The following is a 25344-nucleotide window of genomic DNA, read 5'->3' as shown; positions in this document are numbered from 1 at the left end:
TCGGACTGACGGAGACTGTACCTGTGGTACAAGTTACTTACCTTTGGTAACAAAATATCTGATAGAGACATATTCTAGTTGCAGATTCCTTACCTTAGAATTTTCCCCCAGGCGTCAGACTGGATACGGCGATTTTTTCTTCGAGCAATACCCTTGCGCGTCGGTAGGTGGCGTTCTAGTCGCCGTGATGACATCGGAAGTAGTACGTAGACGCCACCCTCACGCAGTGACATCAGTTTCTTTTAACGACTTTCCACGCCAGAGCGCAGAGCCGCTAAGAACACTGATATTGGTGCGCCAGAGCTAAGGACCTGAAAGGGGGAATCCCTGTCCCTAGAAATCAGTTCGCAAGCGGGGAGGATGGGAGGGCGGTAAGGAATCTGCAACTAGAATATATCTCTACCAGATATTTCGTTACCGAAGGTAAGTAACTTGTACATCTGATAGAGACTTCTAGTTGCAGATTCCTTACCTTAGAATAGATACCCAAGCAATGCCATCCTCGGTGGTGGACTGCGACCTAAGATCATACTAGAAAGTCCTGCAGGACCGAACGACCAAAGTAGCTGTCCCGACGGACCGGACTGTCCAGGCAGTAATGTTTAGCAAACGTGTGCAGGAATGCCCACGTAGCTGCCTGACAGATATCCAGGACAGGAACTCCGCGTGCTAACCGAGTGGATGCAGCAGTGGCTCTGGTAGAATGAGACCGCAGGCCTTCTGGAGGTTTCTTTTTCGCCAAAGCGTAGCACATTTTGATGCAAAGAAGCACCCATCGAGAGATGGTACGTTTCTGGACCGCCTACCATTTCTTCGCACTCACATAGCCAACAAAGAGTTGATCGTCCACCCGGAAGTCTTTACTACGATTGAGCTAGAACGCCAACGCTCTTTTTGGGTCCAGATGGTGGAGTCTCTTCTTCTCATGGGAAGGATGTGGGGGTGCGTAGAAGGTAGGCAAAGTGATGGACTGGCCTACATGAAACGGTGTAACCACCTTAGGAAGGAAGGAAGCTCTAGTGCGTAACACCACTTTGTTGGGGTGTACGGACAAGTATGGAGGCTTTGAAGAAAGGGCCTGAAGCTCACTCACCCTGCGAGCAGAGGTGATGGCGATAAGAAAGACAGTTTTGAATGTGAGGAGCCGTAAGGGACAATTATGCATAGGCTCAAAGGGAGTACACATCAAGAAAGTAAGCACAAGATTAAGATCCCACTGAGGCATGATGAAGGGAGTGGGAGGAAATAAGTGGGTGAGCCCCTTTAAGAACCTACTCACAAGAGGAGATTTAAAGAGTGAGGGCTGATCAGGAAGCCTAAGAAAGGCGGAAATGGCAGACAGATACCCCTTAAGGGTGCCCAATGCGGAGCCCTGCTGGGCTAAGGAAAGAATGAATAGAAGAACCTCTAAAAGAGGGGCAGATAGGGGGGTCAACAGATTTGTTGGTGCACCATGCCACAAATTTATTCCAACGGCAGGCGTATACAGTTTTAGTCGAGGGATGCCTGGCTGCCAAGATAACATTGCAGACTTCGGGTGGAAGGGCAAATGCCGTCAACTGTTGCCGCTCAATCTCCATGCATGAAGGCGAAGGTTGGACAGGTTCGGGTGGAGGACCGTCCCCTGCTGCTGCGACAGAAGATCCACCCGAAGAGGCAGTCTGAGTGGAGGATCGATGGACATGCTCAGTAGCTCGGGATGCCACACTCTTCGAGCCCAGTCCGGAGCCACCAAGATAACTTGGGCCCGGTCGCTCTTGATCTTCTTGAGAACTCTGGGCAGAAGAGGGATAGGCGGGAAGGCGTAAAGGAGGCCGGAGTTCCACTCGAGACGAAAAGCATCTCCGAGCAAGTGCCGCCTTGGAAACTCAAACGTGCAAAATAGCTGACATTGTGCGTTCTCTGCAGAGGCGAACAGATCTAACCAAGGCTCTCCCCACTTGAGAAAGGGACCTTGCGCCACCTCCGGATGGAGATGCCATTGGTGATCGACAGTGCGTCGGCGGCTGAGTTCGTGTGCTCTGGCATTGAGAGAGCCCGCCAGATGTTGAACCATCAGGGTAATGCCCTGATGTTCCAGCCATGTCCAGAGGCGTAGTGCCTCCTGACATAGGGTCCAGGACCTTACCCCGCCTTGTTTGTTGGAGTACCACTTGGCAGTAGTGTTGTCCGTGAACACCTGCACCACTTTCCCTTTGAGAGAGGGAAGGAATGCGTTCAACGCAAGTCTGATCGCTCTGAGCTCCAGCATGTTTATGTGGAGTCCCGACTCCGCCGGAGACCAGAGGCCTCTGATTTCCGCCTCTCCCATGTGGCCGCCCCAACCCAGAAGCGACGCATCTGTCACTATTGAGAGATCTGGTTGGGGAATGGAGAGGGATCTGCCATTGTCCCAACTGGGATTCGAAAGCCACCACTGCAGGTCTTTTGCAGTCCCCTCCAAGATCTGGACCATGTCGGAGAGATTCCCCTGATGCTGCGCCCACTGGAACTTCAAGTCCCACTGCAGAGCCCGCATAAGCCACCTGGCATGTGTTACTAGTAGGATGCAGAAGGCCAAGAGGCCCAGCAGCCTCAGAGTCTGTCTCGCCGAAACCCAAGACCAAGGCTGAAAGATCGGAATCATAGCCTGAATGTCTTGGACTCGCTTTTGGGGAGGATAAGCCCGAAACCACACTGTGTCCAGAACTGCCCAGATGAAAGAGAGCGTCTGAGAGGGAGTCAGGTGTGACTTCGGCACGTTGATAGTGAACCCCAGCTGGTGCAGGAGTTCCGCCGTAGTCTGGAGGTGTGAGACCACTGTCTGGAGCGAAGGCGCCTTCAACAGCCAGTCGTCTAGGTAGGGGAAGACTGAGACCCCCAACCTGCGCAGATGAGCTGCAACCACCGCCATCACTTTGTGAACACCCGAGGGGCACTGGTAAGGCCGAAATGGAGCACGGTAAACTGAAAGTGCTCGTGACCACTGTCGTAGAAACCGATCTGCCCAGAGAGTCGGTCGTATACAGCCCACAACGGATGGTGAACTTTGCCGCATCTCTCCGGTCTTTGACTGCTTGGGAGACGATAGCACGGGCCTCCTCCGGTATCTGCGACAGGACTTGCGCAACCGTATACCACAGAGAGTGGGAATAACGGCCCAAAAGGCATGCAGTGTTCAAGGACCGCAGCGCGAGGTTGGAGGAAGAAAACAACTTCTTACCAAACTGAAGTATCCGGAGGTGCGGAAGGGAGCGCGCCAGAAGAAGGACGCCTGGATAACAAGACTCTTAGGCGTAGGATGTTGGGACAGGAACTTCGGGACGTTCGGCGCCGGCCGATGGCGGCGATCGATCATCCTGTTTACAGGAGCCCCTGTGTTGGGTTTGGACCACGTACTCAAAAGGACGTCAGTGAGGGCTTCATTAAATGGAAGAAGGGGTTTAGAAGTAGAAGCCCCAGGCTGAAGCACCTCCGTCAGGAGGTTAGATCTTCCTGACTTCGACAGTAGGTAGCTCAAGGCCAAGGACAGGGATGTGGAATTCCTATCGCCCGACACATCTTGTTTGGGGTCCAGGGCAACAAGTTTTTATGTTTACTTTGTCCTTGGGACAAGTAGGCCCAACCCCCTGCAGCACAAACCCTTTGGCTGTCTGTTTACAGAGAGTTGAACTCTCTGCAGTTGAGGTAATGTGTTTCCAAAAGATAATGCTGTTCGAACTTGTATTTATGGTTCATTATTTGAAAGCCTTCATTATTAGGGTGCGTGCTGTAAATAAATGTTTTAAGGTCACACTTCACTACTGACGTTGGTTCCAGTACAAAAAAAAAAAAACGTGTACACACATGTTTGAAAAGTTTAGGCTAAGAGGCTAAGTATAATGCTCCCAGAATGCTCTCTGATTATATGCAAATGAAGTGTCATTTAGTAAAATGTGTTGATGCATGCTAGTATTTCCCAAAAATATTTCTAATGGAAAATCAGTGTAACCATTTTCAACACGATTATGGGAAGCATGAAAATAAACAAACACTGACAAAGCCAACTAATCTGACATATTTTTATAAGTCTTTTAGTTTCATCAATGCGTGTCTTGTTTTGACATGGCTTTTGTAACACTTTATTGTTGTGGGAGCTACCAGGCCCTCAACATTGTAACAAACATTGGCAAAACCCCCCCAAAAAGTTTTTGAACTCTTAAAGCACACGTTGCCACCAGCGGCATAACAAAGGCCCCGCAGCCGCCCTCCAGGGGGCCCGTCAGCACAGCACCTGCCCTGAGTGAGTCTGGAGAGGGGGCTCCTCCATGTTCTTTGCAAAGGGGCACCCTCCAGTTTCGTTACGTCACTGATTGCCACTGTAGTTCCTGACACTGAACAAAACAACTTTGTGTGTCAATATGCTCCTTGTGGAAGAGCAGAATGCGATCACTCACAGTAAAGCCAGCCGAAAGAGAGAGAAATAGAAGTTTAATAAAAACAAAATGTCTTTGTTAACACCAGACCTAATTAGGGACCAAGACCCACATGTAGGTAGCTTTTTGCATGTCGCAAACAGCGACTTTCGCTGTTTGCGACGTGCAAAAAGCACACTGCGATGCACAAACCCAGTTTTGCGATTCAGTAACCTGGTTACCGAATCACAAAACGGGTTTGCGACTCGCAATTAGTAAGGGGTGTTCCCTTCCTAATTGCAACTCGCAGTGCAATGTAGGATTGTTTTGTGACCGCGAACGCGGGTGCAAACCAATCGCAGTTTGCACCCATTTCAAATGGGTGCTAACACTTTCGCAAAAGGGAAGGGATCCCCATGGGACCCCTTTCCCATTGTGAATGTCACTGTAAACATTTTTTCAGAGCAAGCAGTGGTCCTGTGGACCACTACTTTCTCTGAAAAAATGAAACGAAAACGTTTCATTTTTCGTTCTTGTTATGCATCTCGTTTTCCTTTAAGGAAAACGGGCTGCATTACAAAAAAAACTGCTTTATTGAAAAGCAGTCACAGACATGGTGGTCTGCTGTCTCCAGCAGGCCACCATTCGTGAGGGGGTCGCAAATTGCGACCCACCTCATGATTATTCATGATGTGGGCATTTGCGAAGCCTTTGCGAATCACAGATGGTGTCAAGGACACCATCCTACATTCGGATTTGCGACTCGCAATTTGCAGGTCACAAATCTGAACCTACCTACTTGTGGCCCCAAATTCTTAAAGAAAGTCACAAAAGTGCACCCATGGTATATGTCGTACCCCTATAAAATATTTGTGAACTGTATTTTAGCGTGGGTAAATACGATGTGTAGATTTGCTCATGTGAAAATCTATTGAGCATTTGCAAGTTCATTTTCCCTCCAGCCACTTTCTTCCCAACCCTGGAAGAAGTTCTAATTCTGCCATTGTCAGGAGTAAATGTCCAACCTTTCTTATTATGGGAAAATATTAGAGAGAAGCTGGTAAAAATCTTTATAACATGCAGGTTAGTAGGTTTGCAGACTCAAAGGCATTCCAGCCCTGGAACTATTGCTTACTGCTTCCTCCAGCCCCAGTATGCAGATCTGCAGAAAGGTGGCAAAATAAGGAAATTGCTACAGTAGGGATTGAAACTGCAAGTATTCAAGCCCTACTATGGTAGTAGCCCTGGCATAATCAGAGAGGCTATTAATTGCTGCCATAATTTGTCGCCACACTACATGGTACCAAAGGGACAAGTAGATCTTTTTACAGGACAAGTAGATTTGAGAAGCAACCTGTCCCCTGGACAAGTAGATATTTTAATAAATTCCACACCCCTGCAAGGACCTCAGCCGCCCTAACCACCATACCATAGGTAGCTCCCTCCGCCGTAGCCACAGTAGGAGACAGCATGCCAGAGTCAGGAGAAGCATCAAGACCACTGGCTTCACCCAAGTCCTGTGCCCAGTCCATAGTAGGGTCTTCCTGGTATTCATAAGGGTCCAGGGACCCCTCCAATTCTTCCCCATATTCGTACCCATAGGAAAATGGGTCAGAATCCGACCTCTGGCAAATAGGGCCCACCAAAGCCAAAGTCGACTGACGCCGCTCTGACTCAGAGTCGTCGGGATGAGAATGGGGTCGATGTCGATAGTGGGCACTACCGACGTCGAGAGCGTCGCTGAACGACCCGGCGCCGGGGAAGGTCTTGACTGTGCGACCAGCGTCGGGGCGGATCTGCACACAGACCCGGAGGCGACCTTGGTGGCTGGGGCCGCATCCGGCGCGGAACCCGAAGGCCCCTCGGCCAAGCCCCTTGGGCCCGAAGGCGCCGTATCTGGGTCGGCACGCCCAAAAATGAGGTGCATGGCCTCATAAAACTCTGAGTTGGGCAGGGGTCGCTCCGGCATACTCGGGGAAGTGCGGAGCCGACCCAGGCGTAGGCTCTGAGGACTAAGGCCTACTTCATTGATGCTTGTCCCGCGTCGCGTCGGCCGAGCGACGGGGTGAAGTCAGAGAGCGATGGGACTTCTTCGACTTCTTCTTTTTCTTACTGTGACCCGATGATTTTGAGGATGACGAGTGGTGGTGGCTCCGCGACCGATCTCGAGACCTTCCTCTCGAGCGAGATTGGGACTTACGCGGAGTTGAGTGCCGGGCCGTCATCAGCTTTTGGGACCGCTCCCTCAAAGCCTTCGGATGCCTCGCCCGGCACTTGGAGCACGACTTCGGGTCATGGTCGCGCTCGAGGCACCACAGACAGACACGATGAGGGCCCGTCACAGACATCATGCGGTGACAGTCCTCGCAGGGCTTGAACCCGGTCTTCGGGGGACATCTTCGACACACCAAGATCGCACCAAAAAAGTCGACAAAACGGTCGGATTCGGCCAGAAAATAGCAGAGGGTAGCTCTCTCTCAGATCAGCGCGTGGCGCGGAAAGAAAACAACTGACGTCACTGCGCGTGGGCGGCGTCTATGTACTACTCCCGACGTCATCACGGCGACCACGACGCCTACGGAGTTGATCGCTGCCACCTACTGACGCGCAAGGGTATTGCTCGAAGAAAAAATCTCCGGATCCAGTCGGACGCCTGGGGGAAACTTCAAAGGTAAGGAATCTGCAACTAGAAGTTTCTATCAGATAAGCTTTTTTATGGAGACCTGGCTCCCCACAGTGCTACCGGGGCTAAATACTGAGGGAGGCTTACACGTAGACAGGGCACACAGAACCCCCGGTGGCAAACCCAATCCTGGGGCACCTCCATGCATGTTGATTGCACACCTACTGCGTTATAGGGACAATGTGAGCATACTAGCAGAAGCTCGCAAGCAGGATATTGTTGAATACAATGAAAATATAATATCCTTTTACTCAGATTATGGCATGGCTACAAACGATGTGCTAACCAGGCCCCAGCACCAGTGTTCTTTCCCTAACCTGTACCTTTGTCTCCACAATTGGCACACCCTGGCATCCAGGTAAGTCCCTTGTAACTGGTACCCCTGGTACCAAGGGCCCTGATGCCAGGGAAGGTCTCTAAAGGGCTGCAGCATGTCTTATGCCACCCTGGGGACCCCTCACTCAGCACAGACACACTGCTTGCCAGCTTGTGTGTGCTGGTGGGGATAAAATGACTAAGTCGACATGGCACTCCCCTCAGGGTGCCATGCCAACCTCACACTGCCCATGGCATAGGTAAGTCACCCCTCTAGCAGGCCTTACAGCCCTAAGGCAGGGTGCACTATACCAAAGGTGAGGGCATAGGTGCATGAGCACTATGCCCCTACCGTGTCTAAGCAAAACCTTAGACATTGTAAGTGCAGGGTAGCCATAAGAGTATATGGTCTGGGAGTCTGTCATACACGAACTCCACAGCACCATAATGGCTACACTGAAAACTGGGAAGTTTGGTATCAAACTTCTCAACACAATAAATGCACACTGATGTCAGTGTACATTTTATTGTGAAATACACCCCAGAGGGCATCTTAGAGATGCCCCCTGAAAACATACCCGACTTCCAGTGTGAGCGGACTAGTTTTGCCAGCCTGCCACACACCAGCCATGTTGCTGGCCACATGGGGAGAGTGCCTTTGTCACTCTGTGGCTAGTAACAAAGCCTGTACTGGGTGGAGATGCTTATCACCTCCCACTTGCAGGAACTGTAACACCTGGCAGTGAGCCTCAAAGGCTCACCTCACCCCCTTTGTTACAGCACCACAGGGCATCCCAGCTAGTGGAGATGCCCGCCCCCTCCGGCCACAGCCCCACTTTTGGCGGCAAGGCCGGAGGAGATAATGAGAAAAACAAGGGAGGAGTCACTGGCCAGTCAGGACAAACCCTAGAGTGTCCTGAGCTGAGGTGACTGACTTTTAGAAATCCTCCATCTTGCAGATGGAGGATTGCCCCAATAGGATTAGGGATGTGCCCCCCTCCCCTCAGGGAGGAGGCACAAAGAGGGTGTAGCCACCCTCAGGGCTAGTAGCCATTGGCTACTAAGCCCCCAGACCTAAAACACACCCCTAAATTGAGTATTTAGGGGCCCCTAGAACCTGGGAAGACAGATTCCTGCAACCTGAAGACGAAGAAGGACTGCTGACCTGAAGCCCTGCAGAGAAGACGGAGACACCAACTTCTTTGGCCCCAGCCCTACCGGCCTGTCTCCCCACTTCGAGAAAAACTGCAACAGCGACGCGTCCCCCAGGGTCCAGCGACCTCTGAAGCCTCAGAGGACTACCCTGCATCTAAAAGGACCAAGAACTCCCAAGGACAGCAGCCCTGTTCCAAAGAAACTGCAACTTTGCAACAAAGAAGCAACTTTTAAAGACCACACGTTTCCCGCCGGAAGCGTGAGACTTTCCACTCTGCACCCGACGCCCCCGGCTCGACCAGCGGAAAACTAACTCTACAGGTAGGACTCCCCAGCGACTGCGAGAACGTGAGTAGCCAGAGTTGACCCCCCCCTGAGCCCGCACAGCGACGCCTGCAGAGGGAATCCAGAGGCTCCCCCTGACTGCGACTGCCTGCTTCAAAGAACCCGACGCCTGGGAAACACACTGCACCCGCAGCCCCCAGGACCTGAAGGATCAGACCTACAGTGCAGGAGCGACCCCCAGGTGGCCCTCTCCCTAACCCAGGTGGTGGCTACCCAGAGGAGCCCCTCCCCCTTTGCCTGCATCGCTGAAGAGACCCCTGGGTCTCCCATTGAAACTAATGGCAAACCTGACGCCTGTTTGCACTGTGCACCCAGCGGCCCCTGTGCCACTGAGGGTGTACTTTTTGTGCTGACTTGTGTCCCCCCCGGTGCCCCACAAAACCCCCCTGGTCTGCCCTCCGAAGTCGCGGGTACTTACCAGCTTGTAGACTGGAACCGGGGCACCCCCTTCTCCTTTGAAGCCGATGCATTTTGGGCACCACTTTGACCTCTGCACCTGACCGGCCCTGAGCTGCTGGTGTGGTAACTGTGGGGTTGCCCTGAACCCCCAACGGTGGGCTACCTTGGACCCAACTTTGAACCCTGTAGGTGTTTTACTTACCTTCAAAACTAACCAATACTTACCTCCCCCAGGAACTGTTGAAAATTGCACTGTCTAGTTTTAAAATAGCTTATTGCCATTTTTGTCAAAACTGTACATGATATTGTGTTGATTCAAAGTTCCTAAGATACCTGAGTGAAATACCTTTCATTTGAAGTATTACTTGTAAATCTTGAACCTGTGGTTCTTAAAATAAACTAAGAAAATATATTTTTCTATATAAAAAACCTATTGGCCTGGAATTGTCTGAGTGTGTGTTCCTCATTTATTGCCTGTGTGTGTACAACAAATGCTTAACACTACCCTCTGATAAGCCTACTGCTCGACCACACTACCACAAAATAGAGCATTAGAATTATCTCTTTTTGCCACTATCTTACCTCTAAGGGGAACCCTTGGACTCTGTGCATGCTATTTCTTACTTTGAAATAGTACATACAGAGCCAACTTCCTACACCTTACATACATGAGAGTGACGATTCTCTCATGGAACATCAAAGGGATACAGTAGCCAATTAAACACCAAAGGAACTGGTCATTTGCACAGAAGAAAAGAGTTAAAATAATTATGTTGCAGGAGACACACCTTCCACAGGAACATGAGAAACTAGGGGCAAAATGGGGAAGAAGACTCTGGTATGCAAGCTATACGTACTCAGAGCAATGTGTGTTGCTGTGGGTGGACGCCGGCATCCCCCTACATGTGGACACTGAACTAAAAGCAGCCGACAGTAGGTATATAGGGGTGGTGGGGGGGGAAATCGGGGGTGCACCTACTGTACTACTCAACTCATAAGTCCCCCCAATATAGACACTCCAGATTTTTTTTGAAGGACTGACCAGATTGCTGGCACCATACACACATTATGATATTATTTGGATGGGGACTATATCTGTGTGTTAGACAGGGATCTGGATAGCTCAAGGACTGCGGCCTGCCCGCTGGGCAGAGCCTCTAGGGCATTGTTGGATAGTATGGATGCCCTGCATCTCCTGGAACTGTGGCGGGAGACACATGGTCAAACTAGGGCTACTCTTTTTACTCGCCCACATAGTACATTTTTTTAGAAATTAATATTTGCTTACTGAATGCAGTTATTGCACAAAACATGCGCAGGGGGAGACACTTACGGCTCCTGAGGATATAGTGCGCCGTTTTGCGGAATTTTACACATGCATGACTAGCAGGATGTGACATGTATAAGTGCTCTACTACAAGAAGCACAGCTTCCCATGGCAGATGATATGAGGGCAGCCTTGAATGCCCCACATGACGAGTCCGCCATTAGGTGGGCCATCAAACAGATGAATACAGGGAAAACACCAGGGAATGACGGTTTGTACGCACAATTTTACCAGGAGTATGTGGACTTAATCTGTGCAACATTATTAGCCATGTATAGGGAAGCATTTGTCTCTGGGTTGTTGCCTGCCACGCTATGGGAGGCCTATATAGTGGTTCTACCTAAAGCGGTGAGGGATCCCTCCGACTGTGAATCATACCGACCACTGCCAATGATTAATATGTACGCGAACATTTTGGGGAAGGTACTGGCTCATCATTTGGCAAAGGTGACGAGGGAGCTTATACACCAAGATCAGGCGGGATTTGTAGGTGATCTCACCACCATCAGAAAAGCATTTCTAATCACTGAACAGATTATGAGAGGGGAGGAACCTAGTGCGCTTGCTAGCTCAGCTGCTTATAAAGTGTTTGATATGGTTGACTAAGTATTTATGGATTAAACATTTCAGCATTATGGGCTGGGGGCTACCTACTTGACATGGGTATGGCTCTTATATACAGATAGCAAAGCCAAGGTGAAGATAGGCACCAGGATGTCAGACTGCTGGTCAAAGGAGAGAGGGACCAGGCAGGATGCCCCCTTTTACTGCTGATTTTTGTCCTGATCATCGAACCCCTAGCAAGGCTAATACGAAACAGACATGAAGGAAGAGGGGTGATGATTGGACACAGGCGGGAGGTAATTTCCCTGTATGCCAACAATATCCTGCTGACCCTAAGGACCCAGGCACCTCATGGCGTACAGTCAATGATATGATAACGGAAGTGAGGACACATTGAGGGTCTACGTTAAACGCAGACAAGTAAGTCCTCTACCCTCTGCGGTCGGATGAAATGGTGAATGGTACTGTTCCTAATATACGGGTACAACCAACTCCTGTTAAATGTCTGGGGGTATATTTGAGTGGCAATTTAGCTGAAACATGATACTAATGTGGGGGCTCTACTTGATAATTTGGAACAGAGTGCATGTAAGTGGCTGCGGTTCCTGATGTCTCCCATGGGATGCATTGCCATTAGTAAAATTAATATTCTGCCCAGAGTTTTGTACTTGTCGCAGCACATGCTGATGCGTGTACCGGATGCATGCTTCCGATGCCTTGAAGAGGGGCTTCAGCTACTATACTGGGGTAGTGGGAGAGCATGTATTAGCCCTAGAGTGTTACAGCTGCCATGGGACAGTGGAAGACTGCAGGCTCCAAATTTCCGGGTCTACTACTGGGCATCTCATTTGCAGCGTGTGGTGGCATGGTTTATGGAGCAGCATACAGAGCCGGTTACTGACTTTCTGATGAGACTGACCAGGTCACCTGGGCTTTTGGCTTTACCCTTAGTCACAAGAAAGAATAAAGGGACCATCCCACTACAGGCCCGAACTATTTTGAATATATGGGACGAGGCCTCCAAAACAGCTGGGGATTAATACATATATTCACAACAACTGATACCTTAGTATATGTGAATCGGCCCCATGGGACCCCTTTTTTTGCGGTGCCGAGAGGAAGGGGATATCCCACAAACCTTAGGGGATCTTTATGAAAATGGTCGACTGATGAGCTATGCACCTTTTTGTGATAGATGGGGGATGGCTGGAGGCTGCTTTTTAGCTTATGCAAGATTGACTTGGCATTTTGCAAGGCCTGGGTGGGATTCCCACAGGAACTTGAGACTCGTGTGTTAAACCTAGCCTTACTGGACATGGAAGGGGAGAGCAGATTGATTACCAGAAGGATACTCCTCATATGGGGATACTGGAGCTACAGCAGGAGATTGATTTGAGTACAGCTTTGCATGATCAAGATTGGGCTCATATACTAGGTGACTGCAGGAGGGTCACAAGTAACGCACGCCTCAAGCTGATACATTACAAATGCATCCATAGAAATTATGTTACACCGTGTTGCCTGAATAGGATTGACCCACCTATGTCTGAGAAATGTCCCAAATGCAAGTTAGCAGTAGTGACTTTCATACACATGTGGTGGGAGTGGCCAGGGGTGAGGGACTTTTGGGAGGCAGTGATTAAGGTGCTGGGGGACCTAACTGAAATGCCATTGCAGCCCTCGCTCCAGCTGTGCCTTTTAGGCCTAGTAAACAGGATAAGCATACTAAATATGCAGAAAAGATTGTTGAATTGGGGTTGGTGGTTGCAAAGAAATGCATTGCAAAGCGATAGATAACAAACCGATCATCAACTAGTAAACAATGGCTATGGGAATATGTGAGATGGGTGGGCACTGAATGTGGGGTACAACGGAAGCTAAAATACACCGTAGAAAAGCAAGATGGAAGAATGGAATGGGATCCAGCCGAGATACGTTTACGACGATATACAGAGGATCCTGAGAAGGAACCGGGGACGCGCCAGTTGCAGTGCAATTCTGTACTGATGTACTACCACAATTGTATTGGGTAGGGGGGGGGGGGGGGGGGGAGTGTTTAACGGATTTCTGAGCGTACTTGTACTATATAACGGATTTCTGAGCGTACCTGTACTATATAACGGATTTCTGAGCGTACTTGTACTATATAACGGATTTCTGAGCGTACCTGTACTATATAACGGATTTCTGAGCGTACCTGTACTATATTGCTGCAAGACACTACTGATTACCTAACTGTGGTTGCTGAAGCATGCTCTTTCTCAGGAACGGGGGATGGGGGATCGCGGAGGGGGTTGGAAGGGGACAGTGGAGATGTTTTGCTTTTGTGTATTTGTTAATCAATAAAATACATACACAAAAAAGAAATACTTTTGTTAGAGCAAACTAAGGAAGCCAGACAAAAATTTTATAATTTCAGTACCTTCAAAAATTGAGTCAGGCCTTGAAAAGTAGACATATTCAAAAATGCAAAAGGCGGCTGGACTGCCACAAGACCTTGGCACAACATCGAGTGTTTGGACTCCGTGTTTGGAAATTTTCACAATCTCTCCCGGCATGACCTCCCGAAAATATCTGAAGATAGCAAGAAAGAGAGTGACACTTTGTTTGCTTAATTTTTAAATAAGATCTGGTTCCTTGAATTTCATACAGCAACATCAACAACAAAAAAAACAACTCACGCACCATGCAGAGGGAAGTTAAAAACACGTTATAGAAAACTTACTGTGCCCCAATAGATAAAAAACTGCATGATTCAGACGACACAACCCAGCCCTCAGTTTCGGCAATTTTCTTTCCTGTAAGAGAAGATTTTTCCATTACAATAATTAATACATCAGCAATGAACTGTAGTGAAGACTCTCCCGACAGTGCATACGATGTAATTTACATTATAAGCAAAGCTGCATAAACTTCCGCTACATATGGCCCTTTTCCTTGTCCCATGTTAAAATATGTTTTAACACACTAGCAGACCTTGAGTTTCTATCTATCCAAATTAGTGGCAGCAGAAAGTGTTAGACTAAGAAAAGTTTATTTCTCTGTACTACTAACTGCGGGGGTGTAGTAGTCTTCTGCCATCTGCATTGTGTATTTGTTTAAGTGCCATCATGACGACAGTATATTACAAAGTGGAAAATAGAGGTTAATCCGGATGCAGAGGTTCTAAAATGTGTGCAGATCTCCTATGCATCCTCAGCACATCTTCCCAAAATATCCTCTCTGAATGAGAAAGTCCAAGACTAAAAGCACAGAAGATGCTTCAAAGGATGAATATAACAAGCATTGCCAAAGACAATAGGTCAGGGCAATCCGCGAGCTATAGGCGATGGCAATGTTAATCCATTTGTGTATATAAATAAAAACAGCCCTAGAGCGGTACACAAATGGATTTACATTTCCAACCTTTAGCTCTCGCACCCCTCCAATCTTACTGACCAAGCTGCGACCCTGCTGAGGAACGACTGTAATGAGAAAGACTGCATGCACCACCAGAATGTAATGGGTCCCACTTGGAACCATTCCTTAAAATAAATGCAGAAGCTACCTTGTCTGTGCAATCAGATACCCTGGCTTTTTAATTAACATCACTTCAAGTACTGAGATCTTTTAGCTCTGACTTAGAATGTTAAAAGCGACACTACAAATCCCAAAATGCAATGATCTGTTGCCTAGGAATCAGGAACTGGTCGACTGTCACATAGGACATGGGACCACTTAGCAGCTGTAAATGTAATCACCTGCCTCTGTTTTGCATTTCCATTATTTCACAGTTATAAGGGATCTTTTCTGATTAGTTTAAAAAAAGTTTCCCTCTAAAAATAAAGAGCAGAAAAGACGATAAGTGAGAGCGAAAGCAAAAGCACATTAACTTGGCATATTAATTAATTGCGAATGTTCATAAATAAAATTGCAAGTTGGTAAACGTTCGCCTTCTGTCTCCCAGACGTGTCCCCACCCTATATTTTTTACCGAAGCTAATGTTTGGTTGCGAACGGGGCCACTGTCCCATGGCTGTGTTGTGCTGCGGTAGCCAATACTGGGACGTGGAGAGGTTGGAACATTAACTCCTGCAAGCACGGTATGGGCAGCTGGGAGCCTGTGAATCTTTCCCATGAGCCAGCTGCCGGTGAGGGTTGCCTAGGACTGAGATGTGCCCAGTGCACGGCGGTGCCAACAGCAGCAGCCAGGTCTGTGCCCTACAGGAGATGCCAGGCTGAAGGTACTGCGGCCGGACCAGTGCTGCAGCATTCCCACTTGCAGCCAGAGGGATGGGATTTACATGCGACTTCACCAGCGTGAGTGGACAAACTCCTCTCCTGCGGCGGTTGCAGTTAGCTGTGCAGGACGGCAGAGTTCGTGCAGCGGACAGATTTCCAAAACCCTGGTCAACCGGCCCGAGGGGGTAAAGAGGTGGGAGCTGCCAGTAGGCAACAGAAAGTGAAGCTGCTGGGGATCTAAGATTCGAGGAGGTGTGAGGGTAAGGGGGTGTCAGGATGCAGAAAAGTGTGGGACAGCAGGGTTCTCATTCTGGAGGAGAGTGGGTTGAACGCTGCTGCAGGTTTAGAGGACAAAGGGGGTGCCACACTGCAAGAAAGTACACGATGCATGGAGAGCCTGAGTCAAGTAGTGTTTGAGACGTTGGGTGAGGGAGGCTGCATGAAGGTGCGAGGCTGCAAGACGTCCAGGAAGAAGGTGGGGATAAGGTACAGGTGGTTCAAACTGAGCAGGATTGTAGGAGGCTGGCCCTTTATGTAGTGTGCAAAGCTAGGCACACTGTGCAGGGGGTCCAGGCAACCACACATTGGTTTCCAGAGGTAAAAATTAGACCTCCTAATGCTCCAATTTTTACGGTAGCTGGTCGAGAAGTTAGGCTAATCCAGGAGATGTGCTAAACACTTGTTGTACAGAGCTGGAAAAATCACTTGGCACAGGCACAGGGCCACTTGGAGGTAAGTGTTCTTCTGGGGGCCTTGCAGGATGAAAAGGGTGCTCTGATAGGAGGTCCAGGGTGTTCCCGAAATCCCTCGACTGGGGCTTCCTCCTGGTCCAGTTGGCAGCTCTGGGTGAGCTGTTTTTGCTGTAGTCTAACGTGCACTGACAACTACCTCGGGTATTGGCATAACTCTGCCACGGAAGGGTGCAGTGCCACCAAAGATGGCCCCACTTGTAGGTCTCGACCGGGCTGTCGTTGGTGTGTCATCGGGTCCAGATGCGACTTCTGGTTGTGGAGATGTCGGGCAGTCTGTGAAGTGACCCTCACTGGCTTGCTGGTCCTTTGCAAGTTTTTTGTGGTTCTTGAATGGTGCCTCCACTCAGGAGGGAGTTCTTGGGCTACTGGCGAAGCCTGGAGGTCCTCCGAGTCTTAAGGTCAGTCCAGTGGTCAGTTCCTCAGCAGTGGCGATCTGGTGCAGCAAGCACGGGACTTGGAGCCTCTTCTGGTGAAGCAGGTCCTCTGTTCTTGTGCTGTCGGGTTCTTTGGTGCTGTCTTTTCTTCCTGATGAATCTAATCTCTTGGTCAAGGGGTGCCCACTAAATACAGTGAGCGTTTTAGGGGGAACCTGGTAGTGTCCAGTGGGCTACACCCACAATAGTGACCACTTCCTGTGGGAAGGGTCACTGCCCTACACCTAACTGGCTATTTTCCTCCATTCCAAGATTCCAAGATGGAGGAAACCGAAGTTGAGGGTCCACTTCGCAGGCAACACCTTAGGGGTGGTGCATGCTAGGTGAGGCCACTCCTCCTACCCTTTGTGTGGTTTCCCGCCTTTGCTTCCTCCAAAAGAGGTGGTTTGCAAAGGAGGCGGCCATCTGCTGCTAGCAGCAGGCCTGGGGATTGAGTTTCAAGGGCTGCAGCCCTTTGAAGCTCACTGCCAGGGCAGTGCAAATTCCTGAGGGCGGGGAGGGGAGATGGGGTGTTAGTTCTTCCACCCAGGAAGGACACTGTTACAAACCAGAGCGACAGGGCTCTCCCCCAAGGTTTGTGTATTGACTGTCTGGCTGTGGCAGGCTGGCTGGAACAAGTCCGAAACCATGCCAGGATAGTTAGCTTTTGCAGGGGCACCTCTAAGGAGACCTCTGGGTACATTTTATAATAAATCCAGTTTGGATTTTTGAGTTGTTTGATACCAAACAACCCAGGGTTCAGAGTAGTCATTATGTAGCCGGGAAACTCGTACTGACCAGTGTCCAGCACATACATTAAAATAGCAGCTCTGTTCACTCACTATGTCCCATGTTTGGCAGGGACACAGGGGGGGCATATTGCTCATGCAGCTATGCCCTCACATATAATATGGAGCACCCTGCATTCGGGCTCTAGGGCCTGCTAGAGTGGTGCCTTACCCATAGTGAATGCAGTGCATGGTGGATAGTGTGCCAAGTCGAGTTTGTGTTTTAGGTTTGCACCAGGACGCTCAGCCTGCAATGGCAATTCTAGGTGCATCGGATGCATGCCCCTAGAGCAGGGGTCTTCAAACTGGGGGGGGGGGGGGGGGGGGGGGGCTAAAGTGATTCGGGGGGGGGAGGCAGACTCTGGCCAAAAGAAGAATTATACAAATAACAGTGCTTTCTTTTGAGTAGAAACATGTTATTGCAGTTTTAGACATGTAATAGTACTTAACCCCATTTTTAAAATAAGTCTAGACATATTTAAACACTGCCATCTTAATAAAACTGATGTTTGTGTGTGCAGTTTTAAACTGCCAATTCGAACTGGCAAGTGTACCCACTTGCCAGGCCCAAAACTTCCCTTTTAGGACATATAAGGCACCCCTAAGGTAGGCCCTAGGTAGCCCCATGGGCAGGGTGCAGTGTATTTAAAAAGGACATGTACTGGTGTGTTTTACCCGTCTTAATGGTGAAATACTGCCAAATTCGGGTTTCACTGTTGCAAGGCCTATCTCACTCATAGGTTAACATGGGGGCTGCCTTTAAATAAATTTAAAGTTCAGATTTCCTTTGAGGGGAGATAGAAATATGGAGTTTGGGGTCTCTGAACTCACAATTTAAAATACATCTTTTAGTGAAGTTGTTTTTTAGATTGTGAGTTTGAAAATGCCACTTTCAGAAAGTAGGCATTTTCTTGCTTAAACGTTTCTGTGACTCTGCCTGTTTGTGGATTGCCTGTCTGGGTCAGTTTGACAGTTGGGCTGTTTTGCACCTCACTAGACAGTGACACAAAAGGGGGTGGGGTGTAGCCTGCATATCCTGATGAGCCATCTGAGCTAGAAGGGAGGGAGGAGTGGCCATCCACACCTGAAAGGACTGTGCCTGCCCTCACACAATGCATTTGCTGACTCCCTGGAGTGCATCTGGGGCCTGGCCTGGCCAAGGAAGGATCTTCCAAACACTTGAGACTTTGCTTTGAAGTTTGCCAACTTCAAAGGTAGAACAGGGTATAAGAAGAAGACCCTGTTTCTGTGTACCCATTTACAACACCAGTCAAAGAAAAGTGTGAGCCATGGGTAAAGCAAGCTATTTTTATAGTACAAAACGCAGTGTAATGACACTCATTTCACAGAGAACCTTGATATAAGGGAAATATTTCATGGTTCCATGTGAAGTATATGTATTGCATCATCATAATAGCAGCTGACATAGCACTCTGCAGAACCTTGTCATTGTTTGGGCTACCAAGAGTACATGGCATGGAAGACCAAATTATAGGGTAAGGTTATCTAAATTATGCGGCAAAAATTGCAAAGTATGCACCACATTCTCTGCCTGCATTATTTGTATCCACTTTCAAGAGAATACATTTTTTTTTTTTTAAATTTGAAAAGTTATTGTGCCAAATAGAATAAACCTATAATCATGCTACAGCCACATAACTGTGCAAATACATTGGCCTCGCTATTGCCCATTGTGTTATTAATTCCAATCACTGCCCATAGTGCACTGAACATACACGCATTGCCACTGAAAATAAGTGCAGCCCTAGAACATGTTATTCAGAGCTACTGTACTAACACACGTACAACCACACCTTTACCACATCAGTGCAACAGTCAAATTCTAGTTTATTAACCCAAAAGAGAGACACTGACGTGAAAAGTACTGTTCCTTGTCTCACAGATTGCATGTTACAACTACTTAGTGAATGAATGGAATCGATTGTAAGTAGCAGGGCTTATCCCAACAAACCGTGAATGTTCCATACAAATGATGCTTACTTGTATGTTAAACCTGACCACACTAATCCTTTAGAGTGTGTGGTTGGCAGGTTTAGGAAACGAATTCTTGGAACGGTGATAAGGGCTAAGAGTGTGAGAGATCAACAGATTTCATAAAAAGGCTGATATTAGTTGCACTAACAAAAACAATGGAATGTAGAAACATTTTCCATTTTGCTGGATAGAAAACCAAGTGCACGAAGCAACATTGCAAGGTTGTCCAGTCGAGCACAGAGCTAATAAGGAAAGAAGCAGGTCTTGAAACAATAGCTTCCCTTTTGGATAGGTCTCTAACTGAGAGCATTGTTCACGCAGCAATAAAGATGCAAGAGGCTGAACACACAACCCCGTCCTCCTCTCTTCAGAGAATCACTGGTGACTAAGGTATCAAGAGACCTAAGAATTAGGGAGGGGGAAAGACGTGATGACTGGTTGATTGGGGAGAACGCGGAAGAGCAGATGTCCAACTGCAAAGCTTTTTGGAGGTACGTGGCTTGGCATACTACAGGTGATGTGACACTTCAGCCAAAACCATAATTGGGATATAAAGATAGGTAGGGTTTACACTATAGCCTTAGAACCCGCCGTAGCGGGCTCTACCGGCTAATAAAGGCCCGCTCCCCGCGTTAAATGCCCGAGCCAAAGGCGAGGGCATTTAACAAGGGAGAGGGACTTTAATAGCCGGTAGAGCCCGCTACGGCGGGTTCTAAGGCTATTAGAACATTCTGCCACTCAGGGCAGAATGTTCTATTAAAAAAAATAAAAATGTTCACGGAGCCCGAGGGGATTAAAATCCCCTCGGGCTCCGTGAGGCTTTGTTCACAGCTGTTGCTGTGAACAAAGCGAACATTGGAATGTTGGCGCTGCGGGCTTTTACCGGCCAGTAAAAGCCCGCAGCACTCCATTGTTTTCAATGGAGCTGCCAACGTTCCAATGTTCTAATAATTATTCTAGACATTAAGAATGTGCAATATATAATACTTTGGGTTTTTCTAATATTTTGTTTTATATGACGACATCTAAAATATTATAATAATGATAACAAAAACATCTCTTTATTATACCCAAGGGTTGTGTGTTGATTGTACACAATAAATAACTAATCATTATAAAAAACAAATGTGTGTGTCTACTACTTTGAGGGGTAAGGTCTGTGCAACTACAAATAACCCGTGCAGATAACAGGGGTTAACTGACTCACAACACTAACGCTAGATGACCCTAGCTTGTTACATAGAACACTAAGAAACACTTGTTGGTTTTCCTTTTCTCTGAAGGGTGTGGGGGAATATTAAGACAATTTCCCTTGGGGAAAAGGAAATCTATAAGGATGCACCCCATATTTAGAGGGGTTCATGACAGAAACAACTCCCCTGATAGTGAGGAGGCATCCTAAACGTGATTTTACCTCATTGTACAACCACCTGCAACCAGGTTGTGGTTAACTATTTTTTAAATAATAAATACAACGCGACAAATGCTGTAACATCAACCAAATACGCAGATGCAGACTGTAATATGCTTTTTGTTATTACTGTTATGGGAGGGCTGTGGCTTCATGACCCTCTTGAGGCTTCACTTCTTGTGAATACTTGTCCCTGCCACATACGATCACCCTTGATTCACTTTACCAAATTATCCTCCTCAGTAGCCCATGCAACTCTCTAGGTGAAAGCTCACACGTCTAGCATCCCCAACTACTATCCAAGCTTAGGAAACTAAAGAACTAATATAAGTTCATTACCACCTATACAGAACCCACTTACACCCAGGAGCAAAATAAAGTTCTCTCCCAATGCCATGCGTTCGTTGTTCTGGCATAAGCAAAAATCTATCAGTTCCATGCACAGGACAGATTTTGACCCCACCCCCAAAAGGACAAATGTGGGAAAACTCCCATATTCCACTGAGAAAATTTACCAACATAATTTAAATCATCATATATGGCCACCATGCTGCTTATCATGGCTAGTTTTGTTGGGCTCTTTTTCCCCTCAATTTGCAGTCCCTCTGTCAGCTAGCAAACATGGATACTTAGAAAACTTCTGCTATCAGTGGCCCCACTCCCAAAACTACCTTTTTGTAGCCTTGTAATTGGGTCCTGCTGAGTTGGAACCCTCAGTAACCACAGCAACTCAGCAGGTGATATGCCACAGAACTCACAGTTCAGTACATACTGTGGCTCTTACATTTATGCTAATGCGTATGTACCAAAGGCCGGGTTGTATAGTGACCTACAGTGTAAGAAGAAGTGTTTGTGCACACACTGTCACTGTTTCCTATTGCTCTAATGGGGTTTAGTAGTTCAAACCAGCACTGATCTATTCTTGAGACATCAGCTGCTGGACAAGAGTTAATCCTCCACAGTTGCAATCGCGCTGCAGAGACAACATTTTCTGTGCATGATTCAGAGATTTATCTGCCAACGCTCAAACCCTATAGAGGAGTCTTTTCTCTCCAGCGTTTTAAACTTAACTCTGGAAGAAAGAGAGGAAAGGCAATCTGACCTTTTTTGCTTGGAGTCAAACCGAGTCTTCGAGCCAAGGTGGCATCGCCTAAGTAAGCTCCGCCCTACCTGCACATATTTTCTTCTGCCAAACATACATTTCAATTCCCAGGTTTACCTACTACAAGTGTAGTTACCAACATCGCATATGACAAAAAAAACATGTCATTTTTTTGTATACAAAAATACAATTTGCATTAACTTCTAATAGTTTTATTTTTACCTTTTCCATCAACAAGACGACCGGTGCAGAGTGGACGATTGCCATAAGGATCCCGTACAGCGTAAATTACATCGTTGTACATGATGACAAGAGAATATGATGTAGGAGTTTCATTCATTAGATTTTTAATTCTGTGAAAGTAGGAATTGAAAATATGACACTAATTAGCATGCTACTCTCTGTCCCCATTTAACACATCCAAGCAGGTTTATTAAGTCTTATTCTTTGGTTATCTTCACAATGGGACTTAAGATGTTAAGCAACATCGGGTTTTATCAGGTGAAGGTGTACGGAAACGTCAGAGGTAACATCCTCTCTCAGGGACATAATTATGTATATACCTATATTTGTACCCCCTATTTTCCAGTATTAAATCATCCGTTTGTATTAGTCAACTTGCTTAGAAACATTGATTTTGCTTTTATTCATTGATGTCATTGTGTATGTTTAGGTATGCCCTTTAAAGCGGTCTATGCAAAGTGCTCTGTTGCTCTCAAATCTATTCCATAAATAGAGAAACATCAAAACTGATAGTTGACAGCTTTATCAAACAACTTACTTACCTTAGGTAATGCTTTTTCTGGTGAATATCCTATATTTCATCACAAATTCCTCAACTTGTGAATTTTCTAAGATGCCAGGCTGGATCCGGACATCTCAAAAGCAGTTTATGGTGTCATGCGACTGCACTGACACTAAGTCCCATAAGTCACGAAAGGAGCCACATATAAGCTCCAGCCATGCATGTTAACATTAGTTTCATTCACAAATTCTTCTGCACCCTTATTTCATCAACTCCTCAGAGGCAGAGCCCATCAGCAAATTAAACAAACTAGTGTGCAGATTCCAAGATTGGTATCATTTTACATGGAAAGGACCACACCATTGAACAGGGTGGTTGGAGGGCAGTCAAGAAGCTTAGATACAATGACCACTCAAACAGTATAACCAAAGGTAGCAAACTTGTTCTTCTGACGGATACTCATAATAGATGATTTCTCTCCTTATGCATATATCCCAAAGCAGTACCTCCCAAGGTGGTGGGTCTGTGCAATGGCTCAGACTAAACAATCCTGCAGGACTGAGTAAGCAAAAGTCCATTTCGACTGACATGACAGTAGTAGTGCTTCATAAACATGTAGCTTGCCTGACAGCTCTCCAAGACAGGCTGTCTTGTTGCAACACAGTGGTAGTAGTCTTGGCCCTGGTGGAGTGAGCCCGTAGGCATTCCGGATGCTGCTTCTTAGCCAATGTACAGCAGATCATAATGCAGAGGACCCAGCTATCGAGATATAGGGCCTGATTCTAACTTTGGAGGACGGTGTTAAACCGTCCCAAAAGTGGCGGATATACCACCTACCGTATTACGAGTTCCATAGGATATAATGGACTCGTAATACGGTAGGTGGTATATCCGCCACTTTTGGGACGGTTTAACACCGTCCTCCAAAGTTAGAATCAGGCCCATAATCTGTTTCTGCACTGCCCTGCCCTTCTAAACCCCAGAAAAACCCACACCAGGAGCTTATTATCCACACCATGTTCTTTGGAACATCCGAGCTGAGTGCCCTCTTTGGGTCCAAACAATTGAGTCTCTCTTTCTCTTAAGAGAGTTGAGGGAGAAAGAAGACATTTTGCAGGATTGAGGCATCACACTGCACCCAGTCTGTTAGGTGGTCATGGTGTTTTCTATGAGAACCTTCACCAGCTGCCCCTCGAGGCAGTAAGGCCTTCAACGCCAAGTGAATCACCTGCAACTCCAGCAAGTTGATGTGGAGGTGGGGTCTCTGCTGGAGACCAGAGTCCTCTGATCTTCTCCTCTCTCAAATGACTTACCCAGCCCAGTAGTGATGCATCCCTCACCACTGGGTGGGGCAGGTTGAAGGGTTTGCCACTGGAAAAATGAGGTTGAGCAGGATGAAGGAGGCTAGTGGGCCAAGATGCCATCCTCACTGAAACCTGGACAGAGGCTGGACATCACGATCATAGCCTAAATGTCATGTACATGTTAATCAGAAATAAAGGCTTGAAAGTGCACCATATGCAGGATGGCTCAAATGAAGGGGAGCCTCTATGAAGGAGTTAAGTGTACCTTCAGGAGGTTGATTTAGAAACCCATTGCTGTCAAGAGGCGGTCCACTACTAAATGTGGGGAGCTCACTTCAACAGCCAGCCATTGAGGTAGGGGAAGACTGGTAACTCAGTGACCACTGCCATTACCTTTGTGAACACTCAAGGTCACTGGTGAGGCCAAAAAGGAGCACAACAAAGAGCATAGGTGGCATGTGTGGAGCTGCAGGGCAGGGATGTGAAAGTAAGCATTCCATCCAGTTTCTGGATCCAGGGCAAAGAAAACCTGAGCCAGGGTGAGCATTTTGATTTGCCACTGTGCAGGAAGGTGTCGAGAGGGCAAAGATCTAGGATATGGTGATGGTCTCAGTTAGAAATTGGGTCTCTAGTTGGCAGAGGTATGCACCCTGTCCAAGTAGGGACCATAATCCTAGTCAGGGTAAGTCAATTACAAAACCTAATTTAACCTCTGCTCACCCTCTGGTAGCTTGGCGCAGAGAAGGCAGGCTTCACTTCGAAGGCAATGTGTTAAGTATTTCTGCAACACACACATAGTAATCACTGGAAGTGCATCACAAAAACACTCCACACAAGTGTAGAAAAATAAAGTTTGTTTATCTGTAGAAATCAAGACCAATGCTGTACAAATCCAATTAGTACATTATCAAGTATTCATTGGTTTACAGTTACTAAGTGATGCGGTTAGCAGACGCCAGGGATTCAACACTATGTGGAGAACTCAAAAATGTGAATGCGTCTCTCTTAGAGACAGTACAGTAATCACTCCAGTCGTGCTATCCTGGTGGAGCGGCAGGGGCAGCAGCACAGAAAAAGTCAACATGGCAAGGTAACTTTCACTTTGGCCGCAGGGAGTAGCAGTAAGTGGCACACTTTACTGAAAAAGTCTTAGTGCAGGGAGCTGAGGCCATGGTTGCAGGCAAATGGGGATAACCTCTGAAGTACCCCAAGCCCCACTGTACCTGTTGAGATGTTGCTCATGAATGTGCGGAGTATAATGCTGCAGTGCAATTCGGGGAGGCGTTTGTAGGAGACGGAATCTGTATGTACTGCACTGCAGTGTTAGCACGACTCCTGGGGGCACTCCCAGATGCCCAACAGCCAGCGCATCATGTATCGTGCAGATCAGCCCTTGTTACATGGTAACCTGCCACCAGACTTGCTGGGGAAGATGGTCAGTCCCGCAACAGTC

At 47.6% G+C, this 25344-nt stretch overlaps 1 protein-coding gene across 1 annotated transcript in view; it reads right to left on the bottom strand.

Annotated features, from left to right (window-relative positions):
* Window positions 1-25344, bottom strand: part of PPAT (phosphoribosyl pyrophosphate amidotransferase) — a 172770-nt gene that overhangs the window by 38350 nt on the left and 109076 nt on the right. The window contains exons 5-7 of the mRNA XM_069200814.1: window positions 22065-22195; window positions 13887-13959; window positions 13584-13735 (exon numbers count right to left, since the gene is read on the bottom strand). Coding sequence (XP_069056915.1) covers window positions 13584-13735; window positions 13887-13959; window positions 22065-22195 — 356 coding nt within the window. The remainder of the gene's footprint in view (window positions 1-13583; window positions 13736-13886; window positions 13960-22064; window positions 22196-25344) is intronic.

Source organism: Pleurodeles waltl, chromosome 1_2, assembly GCF_031143425.1.
Source record: "Pleurodeles waltl isolate 20211129_DDA chromosome 1_2, aPleWal1.hap1.20221129, whole genome shotgun sequence".
Lineage (NCBI taxonomy): Eukaryota > Metazoa > Chordata > Amphibia > Caudata > Salamandridae > Pleurodeles > Pleurodeles waltl.
This window is presented reverse-complemented; position numbering and strand designations above follow the sequence as displayed.